This window comes from Mchenga conophoros, linkage group LG23, assembly GCF_057382185.1.
Source record: "Mchenga conophoros isolate Kocher_MC1m ecotype Shallow Benthic linkage group LG23, M_conophoros_male_GT1.1, whole genome shotgun sequence".
In the NCBI taxonomy this organism is placed as follows: Eukaryota; Metazoa; Chordata; class Actinopteri; order Cichliformes; family Cichlidae; genus Mchenga; species Mchenga conophoros.
Window position 1 is genome coordinate 1,116,141 of NC_140547.1, and position 21,118 is coordinate 1,137,258.

Sequence of the window (21,118 nt, forward strand, 5' to 3'; positions counted from 1 at the left end):
GTATTGATTAGTCATGGCCGCCTGCCCCTCCACCCACACACACACAGACCCTAAATGACATTCACAGACAGAGAAGTAGAAATGATTGCACTTCCCTCGCACACAGAGGCACTGCAAGGGTCCCTTAAATCCTGCAAGGATATGTTTTATTTAACCGAGAGCATCAAGAATTTCCTGCTATATATATATATATATATATATATATAACTTCTATATAACTTCTTAGCCTGCAGATTTTTTTTTTTTGCATGTGTTAAAAGTGAACAAGTTTTGGGCACGAAATTTAAAAAGATAGGACAGAAACATTTATTCAGCTTCCCTGTCAGAGTCTAGTTAGGATGACACATATGGGCTCTCTAGCGCCAATCAAAGGTCCCCACTCCCACACACACATTTCAGCAAACACACCTAGGAAAATGACACACTCCACATTCATAATGTGCTCGCTCTCACCCACACAGCCACTCCACGGGGGACAAACACGCGCTCGAACATACACGGACGTTTTACAGCCCCTAATGTGAAGCTGTCATTTTGTTCCAAGAGAAAATTGCTTTAATTAAAATTAGCACAGCGGTAATAGGTGAGCTGTTGAAAGGCTTGAACACTGCTCTGTGTCAGCCCACATGTTCCCAGCATCACGGATGAACCGTGTTTCCGTAACGCGGCCTTCCTGTGTTCTGGTGGCATCTGCACAGAAATCGCTGATATTAATCAGAGGATTTTTTAAAAAGTCATTAAGCCTCAGCTTTGGTTGGTTTATCACTCCTTTACAAACTGGCACATTTTCACATTTAGCCCTTTTGTTGGTTACATGTTTGCCAAGATGCAAAGAAATAAACTCTCAGGACCAGAAAAGAAATCCATCTCTAGATGGTAAAGTAACATATCCTGCCTCTTCGCCCCAACTTCCCACCTGCCATGACCTGCTCTCCTGTGGACGTGGGCATGGTGCCTGGCATCGGCAGCTCCTGGCAGCAGGTGGCTCCCCCACCTGGAAACCTGAAACTGGAAGAGCACGAGGATCAGACTGGCTTTGGTTAGGATAAGAACCTGAGGAAGGATTAGTGTGACAGAATGAAATGAAACCATCGTGGCTCAATCGTGCTGTTAAAATGCTTCAGAAAACAAAAGTGAGGCGTGATTTGTCTTCCTGTGGGAGGAATCCCGAGTCTTTAGTGAACTGCACTGACTGTGCTGTGTGTTCATCCTCCCCGGACGCTGCCGATGACTTTAAGGTACCAGAAAGAGCCTGAATCACTTTTGTACTGGAGCATGAAATTAAAAAATAAAGGACTCATGTGGCTATAAATTGATTTTTGCTTTCGATCTCAGTCAAGTAGTTTAAACAAAGTTTGGCACTTGATAACTTCCATACTCAGCTGAGCATTTCTATTGGTCCTTTAGCGGAAGCAGCAGAGAGGTTTGTGATTTGACAGGCGCACACAAACACCGACTTATTACTGATATTTATCAGTGTCCATACAAAGAATGACCTTCACACCTGCACGTCCGCCCGCGTCGGTCTAAGCTGTGTTTGAGTGATCAGGTCTTTGCTCTCATGTTCTCCTCGTGACACATTCAAGTGTTTCTTTACGACAAAGTTGTCTCGCGTAAGAATCGTCTTTGTATTATTGTGCCGAGACCACATTTGTGATTGGCTGCTCGCCCTGCGGGAGGCCGGAGTGGGTGGGGAGCTTTGAGAGTCGCTGCCTGCCTTCAGTCGTGTCTCGGAGCAAAGCGACTCTCAGCAGCAGCAGCAGCAGCAGAAGAAGGAGAACAAGCGGAGGCGCAGGAGGAGGAGAGCCGAGCACATCCTAAAGTTTGTAGCTGCAGCTGTCTGGACGCAGCGGACGCACGTACTGCGCACCTGAATCAGGTTGGTGTCGTATGACGGGCAGAGATCTGCGGGCACGCAGCTCTGTAATGACTGCGACTGAAAAACAGCAGGCAGGCAGCGATCATTTAAGTAATCACAGCTCAAGTGTTCAGCGGGGCGCCTTCGTGTGTCGTCGTGTCGCTCCAAGTTCAAAAGTCCGCAGACGATCCGTTTGCCATTTTTGGCAAAACTTTCTCTGCTCTGTCCTCCTGGAGCTCAGCCCCAGCCTGCCAAAGCACTATTAGCTGATCAGTGTTTCTGCCAGAGAGCAGCAGCAAATGCTCCTGTAGGTTTGGGAATAAATGGGGGTGAAGATCGAAGGGTCGGACGACCCACACTGAAAACACAGACGCTGCTGCATCGTTCCCATCATCGTCTGATTGTTTCATCTGTTGGAAATGTTGTAAAAATGTTTAGTTTTTGCAGTTTTAAGAAGGTAACCTTAGATCAGTAACCACGTGACCTGCTCACCTGGATATGCTTGAAAAAAAAAACATGCTATGGCCCGCTGTACCATGAAATTACTCTGACTGTCCTCTTGAAAGACAGAATTCATTCTCTGCTCATAGCCCTGTGCAGGCCACCTTCAGGAACTACGGATTGAATTATCCTGCTGAAATGGGCTGTTGTTGTTGCTGCTCTCTGAGTGCCCTGCAGGGCATCAGGTAGGACAATAGGATGGCACAGGTGCATACGTCCTACACAAATGGCAGAACTGGGGTCATTTCAATGTTGGTCAGAATAAAAATAGACGTTGGTTTCATCGTGAATTGAATTTGCTCGTATATTTGAAATCCATCTGCACACTGTGATCGGCTCTGTGCAGCTATCGTGCAGTTTGGGTTTTGGCCTGTCCTGCACCGTATCGTTAACTTATCAAAGTATAAATCTGTGTCAGCCATTGGATGCTCCACAGCCTCCTTGGCTTCTTCCATCCATATTGTCTCCTGTTACAGTGACAACTGCTGAATAATTTACCGTGCCTCGCTAACTGTAATCAGGAATCCAAGTTTGGGTATCTGATGGTGATTGCTGAGCAGAGAGGTTCGGTGCTTTGGAGACCAGTTGGAGCTTTCAGATTAAAATGTAAGTGATACCCCAAAAAGAGAGCTATTTAATTGTCTTGGCTTAAAATAGAACCAATAAAAAGACTCGCTCCGGTGTCTACACTGTGCTGGCGGCTGCATATCAGTGAGGCAAAGTACAGCTTCATCTGTCTAAAGTACAGACAGACATCGTGCTGTAATGCATAGTTACATATTTCATAAAAACGTTTTGTTTTTCTTAAATACTCCATTGGTATCTCGCTGCACTGCAGCTTTTAGACTTCTTCTGTGGTTTTGCTTGCACATTGACGAGCCAAGGCACCTTCATGCAAGGCAAACATGACAATCGAGAGCCATGGATTGCTTTCTCCTCCTGTATACAGACTAAATATGCAGGCAAACTGTAAGATTTTTACCTGGAAGAGTTGAGTTTGTACACAGCGTTCAGTTTGGATGAAGAGGAATTTACAGAAAAAGGAAGAAGTTAATGTGAAGTAATGGTCTGTGGCTACTCTCAGCTTACCAGTTCAGATAAAAACACAGCGTAGTAACGCTGAGTGCCACAGTCATCGAGTAATGACATCGAGAGATGGAAAGAAAAGAGGGAACTCAGGTGGGTTTAAGCCCGTCTTCCTCGCCTGTCAGGATCGACAGCATGGAGCACGTTATGTCTCACTGTGTCACTGTTATTAGCTTTGACATCATTTACTCTCTGTTGCTCACCAGGGTGGCTGCTTTATTACGTTGTTTGGCCCTCGTTTAAAATCGGCCGAATAAGGAGACAAAGTCGCTCGCGTGTCTTTGCTGCATCGTTTTAATTTCACTCCTGAAACGACTTCTTCGCGTGAACCTGAATCACCTGTATGTTACACTAAGCATGATTCATTTGGACTGTACATCATGTAGCACCACAGCCCAGTGAGCATAAACATCCCTTCTGCAGCAGGAAGGTAGAAATGACTTGTGTGTCAGAGGAGATGCAGCAAAGTCGCTGTAGGTCTTCAACGTTAACCAGTAAGAGTGACGTGGCCGGCTTGGATTCCTCGTTGAAGATCAGCCATCAAATATTCATCAAGCCCATAACTTATCAGCCTTCTGTATCTGACTCTGGGATTTATTTGCTCTGCTTCAGCTCGAAGCACTGACAGAAACTCCCCCACACGATTCTGTTAACTCCTCTGGAAAGAGAAAGGGAGACCAGTTCACTTACTGGAGTGACTCTGCCGATGGCTCATGATGCACGCTGTGCACAGAAGCTGTCCTTTCTTCTGCCCCAGGTATTTGGGAGGCTTAAAGGCAGACCAGATTTGCTGAACATTTCACCCTGATATTCTACTCTCACGGCGTTGGGTGGGGGCCGCTAGTTTTTATTCCCTCGTTGACTGAAAAGCATTGTTTTACGTCCGGACTCTGACTTTCAGGGTCATTTCCTTTTACTGTCCGGGAGAAAGCTTTTGCCTTTTTCCTTCTTTATGCTGACTCTCAGCCCTTTTCCACCTTGGATCTGAGCAAGTGTCGTGTGGGCAGGGCATGTAAAATATATGGCCGTCACCCTGGGCCGGCTGACTGGCTGGCACAGGTTCTGTTCTGTCCCAGTGGGCTTGACAGAATGGCTGTGATGGGAGGAAAGTGCTGCCTTCTGGCTTTAAGAGTGCTGACATCTCCATACTGCTCCTCACATGCACTCGCACGCCTTCCATCTCATCTGTTTGCTTCTCTTTCACCTCCTTCAGATTTCTTACCTGCAGATGCCCCCCCCCCCCCGTTAGCTACACACCTCTGCTCTGTGTGAACTTACAGACTTGAGTCACAGATATTAGCGCCGCCACCTTCCTGCTTTTCTCTTTCCTCATCATTTGTCTGACCACTCCTCACTTCACCACCAGCTCTCTCTCTGAGGTCTTTCAAGGTGAGCTGCTGTATGTTCTTCGACTTATCTCTCATCCTCTTATCCGTTCTCTAAATTAATAAAAAAATGTTTCAAGAAGCCCACTCACGAGCCTTTGTCCACCCACTGCTGATCTGCTCAAACTTGTGAACTGGTCTCCTTTCATCCTCATCATTGTGTGAATATTTCATGTCTGTGATTTGTGAATTAAACATAGGATCTAGGCAGATATGATTGGGCTGACATTTATTCACACTGACTGGTGGGACGGATGGGTTCGACCTGATTAGAGCTGCGGTGGTGAACAGGAGCGTCCTGTCAGCACACCTGCATCGGTGAGGTAGACGTGTTCTCAGGAGTCTCTTTGCTTTGAGTCGACCCCCAAAGGTCTCATAAATAGGAAAAAATGACATTTATAGTTTAGAGAGTCACGACTTGGTCCAATAAAATTCACTCTGTGAGTGTGTGCATTTAATCTTTCTGGGGGGTTTTTAGTAATACTTTTATAGCTGCTAATATTTTCTATGACATTTATTTTACAGTAACCTTATTTAGCAGTGGAGGAGGGCAATAAAACACTGAACACACCATGCAATGCTCTTAATATCCAAACAAAGGTCTTTTATGCTCTGAAATCATGGCCAAATATTTCAACTCTGTCTGTGTAACGCTTTCTATTAGCACACAAGAACACACCGGAAAGTTGGGAATATATTTTTAAGCTAATAAATCTCATGATTTTCCTATTGTTTTATTCCTTCCCTGTAGCACTGATATTTTACATTTCTTGAGCTGCGTTTTAATATTTAAATTGAATTAACTCCAGTGAAACAGTCCATAAAATACAAGGAGAGCTGCTTATCCCCACTAATCTGGAAAGTGGTGTATATATGTCCAGCTTTCAGAAACTGTAGTTGAAAACGGTGGCATTTACTAAGTGTTCACTTTTAAGGTGTTTTCCTCATGCATTAAAGGTATTTATACATATATTGTACATAAACCATCTGTACAGTATGTCCCGTGTTACAAAATAACTTATAAGGCCTTGCACGGCCTAGAATTTCTTTATTTTGTAGTTAATCCCATATAGAGAAAAAATAAAAAACATTTACAGTGTAGCTCATTAGACTTCAGTCGCCTCCGTCACTCACTACAGACCTCTCTGCATTGAATCATATCTGTTATTAACCTCTGTCTCTCTTCCACAGCATGTCTTTATCCTGTCTTCCTTCTCTCACCCCAACCAATCACAGCAGATGGCCCCGCCCCTCCCTGACCCTGGTTCTGTTGGAGGTTTCTTCCTGTTAAAAGGGAGTTTTTCCTTCCCACTGTCGCCAAAGTGCTTGCTCATAGGGGGTCATATGATTGTTGGGTTTTTCTCTCTATGTATTATTGTAGGGTCAACCTTACAGTATAAAGCACCTTGAGGCGACTGTTGTTGTGGCGCTGGATAAATCAAATTGAATAGACGGTCTCGGTCTTTATCGATGATTTTCCCTTCCTCACTTTTCTATGGAGCATGTTTTGTTAAACTTGTGTTTTGCCTGATGACAACAGCAACAGGCTGCAGCCCCAACATGTCCCCGAGTAGGATAAGCAGTTAAGACAATGGATGGTTGGATGGATTGTAAGTTAGCAGGAATTGGACCTTTGAGTAATAAGTGTGTGTGAAGGTGGCTGTAGGTGCTAGCTGCTGCCCACCATGACGTCAGCTAATTCACATCACTGAACTTCAGCTCTCGATTGTGTTTTTTGGCGTTTGTCTCTGTTGCAGCATTTATAATTGGATTGTATCACAAATAATACAGCTTCTTGATTAGTTAACTGTAATGGCAACCCGTCCAAGAACTCTGCCGGGTACTAACCTCTTCTATGAGCATGGTCTCCTCTAGCTCCGAAACAACATCAGCTAGCATTGACCACAGTACTAAATAGAGCAGGGCGATATGACCAAAAATATTTATCACGATATATATTTGAAAATTTGCGATAACGATATAACTGACGATATAATTGACACGAGACAAAATACTTTACAACTCCACAACTTTGATGGGTTTTTGCACTAATAATGTATTTTCACTTAAACAAGCAGCTGTTTTTTATCTGCACTAAAGTTATATAAAATGTAACAGTGCAAATGCAAATTCCTCGCTGACAGTTTAACCAAAAGGCGTTTCCAGTGGAAACTGGCCGACATATCCTCAGCATAACCATGTATAATATCCACAGAACTTAAAAAGAGGTTATACACACACAACACGGTAATATTATGTTGAAGCACAGTACGTATCACTCCGCGAGGCTCCGCCTACGATAGCCGTAACGCTCCGACAATCCATCAAGCGGTGCGGCTTCGTAGCTTAGCAAAGTCGTACTGAAACATCTGACAGATTTTCGAGCGCCGTGCACATAAAATCGTTTCGAGGTCAGTAAACACAACCAGAGTTCATACATAAGGCACACGGGATTATAAGGGGCTCTGTCGACTTTCAGAAAAATCAAAGGATTGATTTTAAGTGCGCCGTATTTTCCAAACAACACGGTAATAACGACGGCCCGCTAGCATGCGCTACCAAAAATAGTGCTTTGTTGTGTATCTGACGGACGAAAGCTAAACCAGTTCCACACCAGTGAAGCTGCAGCATTTTTACAAACCAGTCCAGGTTCATCGTTTCATTCAACGATCCGCTTTCGCTCTTCTCATTCTCCGTCGCCGCCATGTGCTTATGTAAACAAAGGCACTGCGCATGCGCATTTTACCCATATTCTATCGCCATATTTCATTTTCTTATGGTTGCCCAACATTACACCGGTATCACCGTGAACGGTATGGCCCAGCCCCAGTACTAAATCACTGCTTTAAAACAGGAAGTAATCAGTGGTTGATGTAGAGCCCATAACATACCATTGTTACAGCTCAGAGTTGGATCTGCATTATGACCATGAAACATGTATATTGCGGGTTGTTGTGCACGATTTTGTCAATATTAATCCAAAGAAACATGTCAAAGGTGGACGGCACACGTAGACTATAATGGGCATATCAGTAAATATGCACAGTTTATGTCTGTAGAGCTTGATTTGGTATGAATGTGTATCGGTTAACGCCTCACATCTGCACGCCTTGCACAATGAATGTTTAAATGTTAAGGATCCAGGTCACAGCAGGACTTCCAGTCCCGTTCCTTCACTGAGCCACAGGATCCTTCAAAATATTCCCTGTTGACAGTCAGACGCAGCTTCAGGCTGTCAGAAAGAGTGACACGAACATCCCGGCGAGAGGACGCAGCACGCTGGACACTAAGTACACAGCAGGCCCCTCCCCCTAATGTCAGTAGACTTGATCCCACTTTTCTTTGGAGTAACACGCAGGTCAGTGTACAGCACACGAGTCTCTCGGGGATTTAAGCCTCGCTGTGCTCATGTAGAGCAGAAGGCCTGTCTTTAAAATTAAAAAACGAATCAACAGTGATGAAGAATCTTGTTTTATTTCACTGTTGATGCAGGGGTGACCTTGAGGCCTAAATATGCTGATAGAGAAACGAGACTTGTGCTCATCTGGGCTGTGATAAAATGATAGATCGCAGCTTTGAAGATGGATTTGTTCAGCTGCTGTTGAGAATCACAGAAGCCCTGTTTTTGCCCCTTTGCTCCCTCGTCTGTGCACAGCTCCATTTGTCTTTGCCTGTTTCTTCATCCCTTGTTTCTCCTGGTTCACTACATCAAAGGTTTCACGTGAACCGTCACCAAGAAAGTTTCCTGTAGAAGCGCCTGATCTCCAAACGTCTGTGTGGGAGCACGTCTCTGGATGTGTTTCTGTGGACTGACGGGTCCCTCAGTATGAAGTGTGTTGCGCTCTCTGTTATTTGCATCTACCTTTTTGTTTTCAGAGGTCAGCAGTCTTGAGTGCACTGCTGTCTCATTTGCATGTCTACTCAGTAAAAGAACAGGATGCTCGCTCTCACTTTGTGTTGTTATATCTGTCCTCGCACACACATACACACCTTCTCATCCAAATGTGTCCACGGAGCCGAACGAATGGCTGTCGGAACACTGGAATATTTAATTGGCCGACTTTATCACCATTACTGTAGCCACTGACTGTCTGCCAGCCCAATTATGACGGGCTATCTGCTGGCCAAGAGTAAAAAGTGCAACGGCTGCACAGACGCTCGGTGCTGTCTCAGTTTAAATGCTAAAAATACCTGTTAGACAGTCGTGCGCGGGTCATGTTTTTATGCTTGCATATGTACACGAGACCGGAGCTGCTGTGAACTCCAGGTTCAAGCCAGACGCGTCTGAGATCGTTAAGGTGGATTTTTATTTTATTTTTGGAAGTACGTTTGTTGTACACAATGCAAGGTGACCCGGTCCCTGTTGTCCTCATTAGCCAATTGTCAACTCCCTTAGGCGACAAATGAAGCGAGACAGTCGTGCACATATGAAAGTCCCCCAAACCAGTGTCTCATCAGTGCTACCAAAGAGCTTCAGCAGGGGCCTCCAGCTCTTTGAATATATGCGTGCATGTGTGTGCAGTTTATGGGCAGATATGTTTTTCTGATGCCCTGGAAACAGCATTACTCCTCCGATGATGTAGTGGGGATGCCCACCTGAGCTGGTGGATCTCATGCAGCTGCCCTTTGCCTTTTCTTCAGGTCCACTTTATCTTCATAAGTAGCAAATTGGAAAGGGTTAATTCAATTCCCAGCAGGCTGTGTCTGGGAACATTTACCATCTCTCGCTTTCGCTCCCTCTCCTCCCTTTCTCTTTGTTTCTAAAGTCTAATTACTTTTAGAGAGTGGCTTTACTCAGGCTATAAATAATGACAAATCAAGGCTGTCTCTGCACTGAACCTTTACAGCCTTGCACGGCTGGCTATCTGTGTACATGAAGCGGTAGGACGGTTGTGGTCTGTGCAACTTGTGTTGGCTGAAAAGACGATGCAGGGTTTGGGTGTGAAATTTGCATGAGTGGGTATCGTGGGCGGAGAGCGGCAGCCAAAAGATGATGGAGACCACAGGGCAAAGAAAATATCATTTCTAATTCATTTTTACAGAAAGGCGCCGCAGGTTTGCCTTTGCTGCCCAAAGATGGACCAAAATATAATCAGTATATGAAAAGTTATGATGAATTCTTACGTGATACTAAGCGTGTACTTGTGTTCAGCATTCAGCTGCTTCGCCGCCTTTTATAAAAATGTAACTATTTTTGTCTTTGTTTAGTATTTAGATGAATAATCTACAGTAAATGGCCTGTATTTGTATAGCTTTACTAGTCCCTAAGGACCCAAAGCGCTTCACACATCCAGTCATCCACACATTCACACACTGGTGATGGCAGCTACATCGTAGCCACAGCCGCCCTGGGGCGCACTGACAGAGGCGAGGCTGCCGGACACTGGCGCCACCGGGCCCTCTGACCACCACCAGCAGGCAACGGGTGAAGTGTCTTGCCCAAGGACACAAGGACTGAGACTGTCGGAGCCGGGCTTTGAACCGGCAACCTTCTGGTGAACTGCCACCTCTTGAGCACGATCGCCCCCTGCTTTTATCTTCACCACCACATTATACAGAGAGAGCTGATGATGTGGTGGCTGGAGACACTAACACAGACCCCCATTTGTGTGGCCGCCTAATACTCCAAGTATTATACGAGTCCTAGTTTTGCTGTAAATATTTCCCCCTAGTGTCTCTGTCTGTCTGTGTCCTCATCCTACGCCTGCTGTGTACGTCTGAGTGGTGCTAAAGAGAACAAGAGTCTGCCCACTGTTGCACTGTCTGTTTTTGCTGGTGCACTCTTTGTGTGTCTGTGTGAGAGGTGTGCGTTTAACGGCTTTTTGACGAAGACTGACGAATGTCCGTTTCATTCCTCTTCATCTCAGGGGTCTCGTCACTGCCTGGAGGAAGTGTCCTGGAGGAGAGATGGAGTGGGCGAGAGCTAATGCGAGACGAGGCTGATGGACGTGTGCGCGCGTGTGTGATGGTGGGAGTGAGACTTAACGAGGAGGAAAATAAGCTGAGCAATCTCTCTGTCCTCCCTCTACCTCCCAATGACTTACACACACACACACACACACACACACACACACACACACACACACACACACACACACACACACACTCTGTGAAACCTTATCTACAGTATGTGGCCAAAAAAATCGACTTCTCTGTATCCTGTATGTTTTACACTCACGGTTCTTCAGTCCAGCTCATTGCTTGAATAAATCAATATACATTAGCCACGTATGATAAATTTCACTATTTCAAATACAATAAATTGTTTTTATTAAATTCTTTTTCACCAAGTAATTAGAGTGATTAGAATCAGATGAAGAGGTTACATTTGTAAGTTACATGCATGCACGTTGCAGGTTTAAAATAAGACTTTACATGCCTTTGATAAATAGACTTTATTAATCTTTCACTGGGTAAATTCAATAATTACAGCAGCACAAGGCCGAGGAAGAAAAAGTCCATCAGAAATTTATTAGAAACCAATAAAAATTGCAAAATTAAAATAAATAAATAAATAAATAAAGACGGGGTACAACAAAAGTGCAAAAATGAATGAAATACAAAGGTAACTTGTACTATATACAATATGCACGATAATATTTTTATGTACCTAAACTGCAGCAGAATGATACACGTGTGTATTTGTGGTTGTATGTTGCACTTTTTCCATGCAGGAGTCCAGCTGCTGTGACGTCTTCACTTTGGTATTAAGCTTCTAGCTTTGGATGAGAGCCTGGAATGCTAAGCTATCAGCTAACGTTAGCTTGCTGGATAGCTTCAGCGCTGATACCTGCTGGTCTGTGCTAACAGACTGATAAACAGTGCTGCAGTTTAACACTGAGCACAGACCAGACTGTCAGTACAGTTTGCCATACAGGAAGTGTCAGATTATTGTGTAGAAAAATGCTCAAAGAGGTCGCAGTGAGTTATGTCCCTGCACAGTTATTATTACAGCAAACGAAAGCTACAGAGACACTAAACATATTTTGACCTCATCAGAACATGTTGGTCATGTTAGCTGCTTAAAGTCTGTCGGGGTTGACTTGCTTTCAGAGTCTCAAGTGGCCATTAGTGGAACTGCAGCAGTTTTCTGTTTGTCTACATTCTTTAGTCATTGATGTTATTAATGACATTTTAATTTTATCACTTACTAAAAATAAGAATGTAACAAGTACATTACTGGATTAGAGTTCACTTTCATTGGACGTCTGATGTTTGTCTGCTATTTTATTGCAACTTGTTACATTTACCTTTGATCTCACCCGTTTCTACAAAAGCTACAATATGCTTTACCAAGACCTCCTACCAAAAACGTGTTATTTATGTCATTAACAGGTCATGTTATTATATTTATGATGAAAATTACAGTCTCTACTAACAGCTGTCCAATTATTTCAAACAATAAATTACACTCAAAAACATGTTTAAGCCCAAAATGTTGACTTTAAGAAACTGAAAAACATTTACGTGTAAACAAAGTAAAATGGAAATTTATCCAATCCAACTAGATGTAAACTGAATGTTTATCAATCAAGCATAGTTACCTTAAAGATGAATTATTTGACTGAATCAACCTTTGATTTTCTATATTTCAGTGACCTTTTACTCAAAATGATTGCTTCATGTTTACGAGGCAAATGATCATTTTCTTTGAGAGTATTTCAGCTGGTCGTGCTGGTTGAAGTTCATCATGCTGCTGGAAATCTGCTGCTGCTGCATGTTAGATAGAAATGCTGTACGTTATAAATACATTATAGAACTACTACCCGCGACATCAAGAGCTTTGAAATGAGTCTTTTCAGTTTAGACAGCAGTCTGTGCAACAGCCCCACCTCTGAGTGGTATCAAAATACACCAAGTATGTTAAGTGGTTTGTATAAGTGAGCCACAAATAAACTGAGAGGTTAAACATTGAGTCTGTGAACGCAGCTTTTCTCCTACGAAACGCTGAAGACGTCCAGATGAATCAACGTTCGGGGATTTCCTCGCCTGGTTGATCGAGCATGCGTCAGGATTATAAACCAGTTCCAACATTTACAAAACTGTAGCAACAGTTTCAAAGCTTCTCCCGCGTTTCAGACGTGTGACGCTGTCCGTTCACATCGTCCTCGTCTTTGAAATCGGTTTCAAGGTTTTCGCTGATCATGTCACTCAGAGGCCAAACATCTGGAGCTGCCGGCACGTGCGCAGCAGCTCTGTTTCGTACACGCATGGATGTGCACGTTAGGGTTAGCCCCGGCGCTCATGTTTTTACACTAAAAACATGAGGGCAGGTGCTGAAATAGGAACAGCCTGCTGCCGGTCTGGGGCAGCAGGCTGATGAAGCAGCAGATAGAAAACCTTTAAACTGAACCCGGGACACAGAGAGGGACGGCAAAGGCATTCTGCCATCGTCACGCAGAGGAGAGTCGGTCCAGTCTGTGCCAGCAAACCTCTCCTCTGTACTGCTGCCTGTTCGCCACAGGAACTCCTGCTCTGTTCATCCATCTTTCGCTCCTCCTACACTCCTGTTTGACTCCCTGTACATCGAGTCGCTCGCTTGTTTTTCTTCTTTAACGCAGCCATAATGTTCTGTGCAGGGCGGCTGTGAATCATGAAAATTCTTAATCCCTGCACTAATTTCCCTTAAATGACAATTTCAATTGTCCTTCTTTTTCACCCATCTCTCCCACTCACTGCTCTCTTATGACCACATGTGACCCCTCCTCTTGGTATCATGTTTATTTAAGCAAATAGCGTAGCCGCCACCCATCAGACAGGTGAGCAGGTAAAAATGCTTTCGTATCATCTTTCCTCAACTATTTGAAACCTGGTCGGCCGCAGGAGATTTTAGATTATTAATGAGGCTCCTCAGCACATTGTCTTCCCCTGAGTGAGCGAGTGAATGAAAGTCCTGGTGTAACAGTGCACCGACAAATACGGGCGAGGCAGCGTGGTATCGGTGTTTATAATCGTGCATTCATTACTGCTAATGTGGCTGTAATGGCAGCGTAATCAGAGTCCTAATTGAGAGTCATTATCGGGATGCTGGTGCTGTGTTCTCCTCACAGATGGTTTATATCACTGTCACTGCTGCTTATTAAGCACAGGGTTGTAATAATCACATTGTGGGGAAAATGACTTCATCTTCTTGTTACGCTTCACATTAAAAACGGTGCATCCTATTGGTGCAAATTTGAATGTCATGATTTTAGGCATATAGAGACGAGGGGCAATGTTCTAACCAGGTGGCTTTCTTTGGTGTTTCTTTCAGGTGTGGGAGTGGTTGCTCAGCTTAATCCGGACAATCTCACGACGCTTGGCCCGCTTCGTATCGGCCGAGGAGTGGAACGAGCCCATAAAAAGATTCTGCCAATCTGCATCTGGATGAAGACACTCTTCATCTGTGACCGACAGCCTAACGCATCAGATAAACATTTTCTACCTCTCGCTGCTTCTCTGCTTGTCAAGAAGGGCGTTTTTCTGAAGCGATCACCCCAGAAGGAGGCGCCGGAAAGGAGTGGCTTCAGCATTTGACAGCTCTGACCCACTTATCACGCTCCAGCCGGTCGAAGGGAAAACTTGGCATTTAGCAGACAGCTTCAGGAAAGGTTATGCATTGTTTTATATTCAGGGCCACTGAGCAGCTGACCTCCCAATCTGATTAGCTCCATACCAACAGCCACACATGTGCCCACACAGGCGCGCGCACACCGGGCTGCCGGCCTCTGCAGGCGCTTTAATAGTGCGCCGCTCGTGTCTGCGTTTCACTTTAGCGTCACAACACGGAGACGCGCGCTGAAACAGCTGAACCCAACTTGGTGTTAGAAGTCCATCAGCGCTCTTAACTCCCTTAGAGCACGCTGACCTTGACCGCCATCAGTGACGTTTGCGTTAGCGGGAGGCGGTGTCACGTCCTGTCTGCTCTGTGAGACGGAGTGAGAATGAGAGCTGGCGTGGCTCCGATAAATACACTAAAAACATGAGCGCCGGAGGGCAGGCGCTGAAATAGGAACGGCTGAGCGTCATTAGACTTTTTAGGCAAATGTGTTACACAAAAAATAGTCCTTATTAATTGAAAAGTGTGTGTGTTTGACACACTGTCAGAACACATGAGAGTCAAAGCTGTCTGGGTCATGTCACTTTGACTGGCCTACATTTGATCCAATAAAGTGGCGACCATGGGACTGCGCTCATCGTAGACAAACGCTCTGCGGTCCTCGCTCGGTAACTATTCTTCTAAAAATAAATAAACAGGGTCTGCAATATTAAAAACTTTCAACATTTCCTAAATGAACGCCTTCCCTTCCTTCTCCGCACCTCCACCCAACACACCAACCATCCAGTCAGTGTGTAAGCCCTGTCTTCGGGCCCCGTGGAGGATGAACGATGTGCCCACGCTTGACTACGAGTTGCTGCTGTCCCCAGCCAGCTCCTCCCTCACCGGCAATCATGGCGGCGGCAGCAGCAGCCCTCCTCTGGCCTTGGTCGGGGTGGACACGGAGCAGCGTACCGCTTTGGCCTTTGTAGGCCTCCTCATGCTCTTCTTAGTCTTCCTGCTGGTCAGATGCTTCAGGATCCTTCTGGATCCCTACAGCCGCATGCCTGCATCATCCTGGACTGACCACAAGGAGGGGCTAGAGAGGGGTCAGTTTGATTATGCACTGGTGTAGGGGGGCACGGCGCAGGGGAGCGTGCCATTGCACACAGACACTGTTTTAAAGCACGGACTGGTTTAGAGGGACTGGTTTAGAGGGACTGGTTTAGAGGGACATAACATTGTGACTGCACTGCTTAAGAAGGACGTCAACTATTGCAGGAAGTTTGTACTGAGTCACTGTCATCGTGTACTGGTGTAAATACGCGGCTGCAGGACCACAGGTAACCATAACGACTGTGGTTTGACATGAGGCTCGACGCACAGCTGCCTTAACCAGACCTACTGTAACAGGGGAACCATGCTACCCAGGCCACAGCATCACTTTAGGGCTAGCTGGACAGGATTTGGGAAATATTCACTCACAACTAACCTCAAAGCTAGATTTCTTTTTTTTCTTTTTTTTTTAAAACCCACTCCACTTGCATAAACACTAGGGGTGCAATGATACACAAAATTCACGGTTCGGTTCGATACTTTGGTGTCACTGTTCGATATTTTTTCAATACAAAAAATGTTCGTGCCTTTTTAATTTGTCATTTATTAAAATTATAAATATATATTTTAACTCAAAAGTACAGTTTTTAAATTTAATGTTGCTGAAACAACAAAGTAATAAAAAATAAATCTGATGGAGGAATCACTCATCTTTGGAAAAGAGTTTATTACAGAGAAATGGCTCTTTCAAAATAAAAGCTCTACTATACGCTTCTTCTGGGCTATATTCTCAGCAGCATATTAAACATATCAGGTCCCCATAAGGAGAATCCTGTGCTAACGGCTGTCTAAATGACTCGGGTAAAGTTTGTAGCATGCTGCTTGTTGTTTTTGTCTGCTTCCACTTGTCTTTGCACTAGGATGCTGTCGGAGTAAATGTGCAGTCATATTCGTTGTGTTCCCACTAGTGCTGTCAGCGTTAATCTGAAATGACGTTAACGCCACAACACGGCAAATCTCCGTTAACGAGCTACCGTGGATCGCCCTGAGCGTGGGGCTGGACGGCCAACATGTTAACGAGAAAACTGCGCTAACACACTAGCTCCCACCCATGTAATTGAGCATTGCATGGCACATCCAACATACTGTTTTACTTTAGTCCATGACTCGCTTACCTTCAGGGTCATACGTCACATGAAAACCAAAATAATTCCAAAGGCAGATCTGAATGAGGGTGGGGGAGGTTCAATTTGCCATGTTGCAAGGAGAGCTTAGCTTCTGTCTTGCTAGCTTGCCCTGCGCTCTTCCTTCTGACTATGCTGTCTGTGTTGAGCGCTCAGTGGATCTGCGCTCGACAGTGCAGCCTAGGCGGAGTAGTCAAACGCAGATTCACTGAGCGCTCAACACAGACAGCATCGTCAGAAGGAAAGTTGATAAAATAAATTAAACATTTTGTATTGTTCGATACATATGAGTACCGAACCGGAAGCACTGTATCGAACGGTTCAATATCGATACGAGTATCGTTGCACCCCTAATAAACACAGCCAGAGCTTAGCTGAAGGAGTTTACATTTAAGCAGATGCCCCTTTAATGAACCGAAGCCCGTCACGAAGCGTGTGACCTTTCAGTGCTTGGCGAGGAGCACAAACACTCACCTTTATCGTGCTTATTCTGACTGCTTACACCGAACAGTTCCAGATGCTTTTAAGGCCCAAGCAGGTCGTTTGTGGCACTATAAAAATATTGTCCGTGTATATTTTGTCTGTGTCTGTAACTGAGAAGCCATACTGAAACTATATAATCCCGTATTACTGCGAGTAGAGTTTGTGTTAGCCGGTCGTGTCCTTTGCTGTAGTCAGCCTGCTGAGCGTGTTGATGAGGCAAACAGCAACCTTTAGGCGAAACAAAGCTTTATTTTTCTATTCTCGACTCGGGTTTTGGAGTCTCCTTTTTGCTATCCTTTTCTCTCTTCCTCTTACTGTGTAAACCTTTAGACTCTAGAACTTTGAGCTAGTCCTGCAGCCCAGTCTTAGGAGGAAAACACTTTGCTTTTTTGAGTTTTGTAATTCAATATTTTTCTGACTATACGCTTTGTTTTTGATACGCTGGAGTGAAACAGTGAAAAACTATGATTTTCTTCTTCAAGTACTCTTATATAACTTCCACTGATGCTGGACTGTGTGTAGTCCATGTTGTTCATGTTTGAAATGAAATAAAAGGACTGCTAGTTAAAGTCTCCTCGTGTCACTTTTGCTGTGGGCATTTACAGACTCGGCTCCTTTTAAATCTTCTGTTTACGAGGAGCAGCCAATCAGAGGAAAGTTGTCTTAAATGAAACGAGGCCTTAAAAGGAGACGAGATAAGCAGCTGTTTCGTGCACCGAGGCCCGCTGGACCTTTTTAAAAATGTATTATTTTGAAGTGCAGATAATAAATCTAGTGTTTTTCTTGCCCCAGCTAATGATCTCTGCATGTTCTCACTACATCATGACCCTCTTCTGTGGCCTTCCTCTTTGTCCAGTATTTGTGCTGTCCCTCTGGACATGTCCGAACCCTCTCAGCTTCTCTAACCTTGTCTCCAAACCCCACACGCTCATCTCCAGCCGGTCCACCCTGCCTCCACTCTCGCCTTCACCTCTCTCGTGCAGTGTCTGATAGCTGACCTCCAGGTATTTGAACTCCTGCTTCCATCTTCATTGTTACACACATGCTTTCATTCCTCTTCTCCCCAGAGCACACCCCCACCTCTCCAGGCTCTCCTCCGCCTGATCTCGCTACAGATCAGTCCACGGAGACTCCTCCCTGACTTCATCTGTCAGCCTGTCCGTCGCCATCATAAACACCACGGGGGTCAGAGCAGGTCACTGATGTTAGTTCAGCCACCTGTCACACCTCATGCCTCAGTTCCTCTTTTAGCACTCTATCGTATGCGTTCTCCACAAAGACGCAGTACCAAGAATACACAACTTAAAAATATAACCCACAATACTTTATTGCCATTTATGTCAGTGGACAAAGGTTTACAATATAATAGGAAGGACTCTAAGTTTTACAGACTGCCCTTTGGTGTCATAAATCTTTGGTTTTCAGAGATGATGGCACAGGATGTCCCGCGATGGCTGCTTTATTGCGTGATCCTCATCTTGTAGATGCTGTGTGACTGGATGATTGTCATATCAGCTTTCAGTTAAACTCTGGGATCAACAGGTGTGACAAATGCTGCTTTCGTTAAGCACAGGATACCTCGACGATGATGACGATATTCAAGTCTGACGCTGAAGCTGAGATACAGTAAGCACAGGCAACACGGTGCCCTTTCAAAAACATAGTGGCAAGTTTAAAAAAACATCAAAATACAAAATGAGAATAAAGATACAAAGTATACAAAGGTTCCCAGGTTAGAACGTGGTTACGTGTTAGAAACGTCGTCTTCGATGAAATGCCTCAAGTGTTCAAAGAGAAGGGTTAGCATTTAGCACCACAGGTCCGAGCACGGTGGCATGTCGGCCTCGATCGTTGTACACACAGTGTAAGCTTCCCTACTTGTTGTGATAAAAGAGCTCCTGATCGTCTCAAAGACTGATCTGACTGCAGCAGCCTTAACGCGTCAGTCAGTGGTGACCAAGCGCATGCTCGCTTTTGGTCAATCTGAGTATTTGGTCTGGCAGCTGTGACATTTAAAAAAAAATCTACATTTCACTTAAAAATATACAATTAAATCTTCAAGAAGCAAGTTTAATAATAATAATAATAATAATATTGGTTTATCAGCACTGAGACAAAAGACGGAGACAACCGCAATAAAACCTGGTAAAAACAACAGACTGCGCTTCTTCTACAGCGTTTGGTATCATGTAGCACCTTTTTCCCCTCAGGAGGAAAAAAATCATGACAAAGGATGTATGACCTGAAGCATATTCTTGTTTTTGTGAGGTTTTGCGTTCTAATGTGCAAGCCCTTACTCTGTAAAGCACTGCTGTTAGTTACAGCTTAGCATGTCGTGTACCTTTGAGGCTGCTACTGCATTCACGTGTACGTCCCTTCAGCTGTTTTCACACATGAATTCTGGGAAGCGTCGGGAGGACGGGGTTGGTACGACGTCCCACACGGCAGGAGATGGTTCTGGCTTCTGGAGATGCTCCGTTTGCTTTGGACGGTGCCGTCTGTGTAGAGCGTGCAAGAAGGCGAGAGCGACGCCCGTTTGGTGAATTCAACAGATGCTCTTGAGTTCAAGTGAAATGGACGTCTGTGTCCTCAGGGCTGCAGTGCACGTAAATACGGCTCAGTCCTCAGACTCACGGTGAAGCCAAACAAGGCAGATAAAGTCAGCTTAATGTCATTAAATGTGTGACTGCAGTAAAGAAGCTGCAAGGCTCTGACAGCCAACACTGTAGGAAGACTGTTGGTTACATGAAGGCTCACAGGTCCTGAATCGGTGAAGTCAAAATCACTGAAAGCTTAGATCAGGTCAGATCAGGTATTTATCTTCTTTAAAGTCTCCGAGCTACTCGCTGCTGCATTCCCTGCTCACGGTGGATGCTGAGGGACATTAGCACCCTCTGTTGTTTGAAAGTCAGCATCACAGCATGGTGTTGAGAAGTACTGAGGTAACCGAACGTGACAACACACACGCGCAAACACGCAGGACCAACGTCAGGCACACGAGAGGAGAGCTTGCTGTTTTCTAAAAAGACTCGTTGGATATCAAACGGAGAGCGAACGTTGCAGTCCTTTGTGTTTCTGAACAGCACAAATACAATAAATGACTTCCTAGGATACGTGAAGGGCCCAAGATCACAGAGAAGGGAGCTTGTTCTTAGACCAGAGTGGCACGCTTATCTTCAACCTTATTTTTCTCGACGCTACTAAACACAATGACGTCTGTAGATGCTGCCTGTGATTTAAATACTCGTCTAAACGCAGTTCTCAGCACTTCACTTCTAATTAAAGCTTTGTTTGTGTCTCATCTACAAAAGTGCTTCATGGACTCGTGAGCCTCCTGCCTGCTTTTGTTTGGGTGGAGGTGGCCGTGGTCCAAGCACAAAGACACCTCTCTGCGTCTCCTCCGCTGGGTCTCCGGGTGGAGAACGAGCGCTGGGGCGGGTAGGAGTGGAGGGGAAAACAAAAGCACAAAAACACAAAACAAGAACACAGAATAAATTGAACATTAACAAGATGGTGGTAGAGCTGACTCAGTCTTTCGTAGCCCTCGATTTCCCCGTCAGTGAGGGGGTCCTGTAGGGGACTCTGTGTAGGAGTTACTGGATAAAAGGTTAAAAGGCTTTAGAGATCAGTCCAGAGCAGGATGGCACTCTGGGCTCAGTGCAGGTGGACGTGGAGCTTGATGCGCAGGGCGTCACCTATCTCCCCTTGTAGGTAGTCAATGTCATGCTGCTTTTCTAGTTGGTGCAGTTTTCGGGGCCCAAACAGCCGAAGGCTGGCAATCTCCAGCCGGTAAGATCCAGGTGGAGGCGGCTTCTTGCCGAGTCGGAGCACGCTCTTTCCGTCGCGGCGTTCCAGCAGGTGGAAATGTTCGTCGGCGTTGCCGTGGGTTATGACGTAACGGACGTGGTGCTCCAGGGGCTGCAGGGCGGGCAGAAGCTCGAGCAGAGGCTCCTTGTTGAGCAAGGAGGCCAGAGAGATGTTAACAGGGATGGAGGCCTGCGTGTCCACACTGGCCATGCTGACTGCTGCTTCCTGCAGGGGGAGCGAG

The 21,118-nt window shown here is 45.2% G+C and overlaps 2 protein-coding genes across 6 annotated transcripts in view; one reads left to right on the forward strand and one right to left on the reverse strand.

Annotated features, from left to right (window-relative positions):
- Positions 1-1,677: 1,677 nt before the first annotated feature.
- LOC146546298 (cortexin-1-like) lies at positions 1,678-17,639 on the forward strand. 3 transcript variants are annotated; one of them, XM_085265120.1, is made up of 3 exons: positions 1,678-1,879; positions 10,698-10,830; positions 14,084-17,639. In XM_085265120.1, the coding sequence occupies exon 3, from the start codon at positions 15,102-15,104 to the stop codon at positions 15,480-15,482; it is 381 nt and encodes a 126-aa protein (XP_085121246.1). In that variant the 5' UTR covers positions 1,678-1,879; positions 10,698-10,830; positions 14,084-15,101; the 3' UTR covers positions 15,483-17,639. The 3 variants fall into 3 exon arrangements, with proteins under 3 accessions (XP_085121246.1, XP_085121245.1, XP_085121247.1); XM_085265119.1 differs by having other exon boundaries at positions 10,698-10,798; XM_085265121.1 differs by lacking the exon at positions 10,698-10,830.
- A 733-nt stretch (positions 17,640-18,372) lies between these two features.
- The window catches only part of fbn3 (fibrillin 3), a 65,339-nt gene continuing 62,593 nt past the window's right edge, over positions 18,373-21,118 (reverse strand). For all 3 annotated transcript variants that reach the window (XM_085264098.1, XM_085264099.1, XM_085264100.1), the window contains exon 65: positions 18,373-21,102. In XM_085264098.1, the coding sequence (XP_085120224.1) occupies positions 20,725-21,102 (378 nt within the window). In that variant the 3' untranslated portion in view covers positions 18,373-20,724. The remainder of the gene's footprint in view (positions 21,103-21,118) is intronic.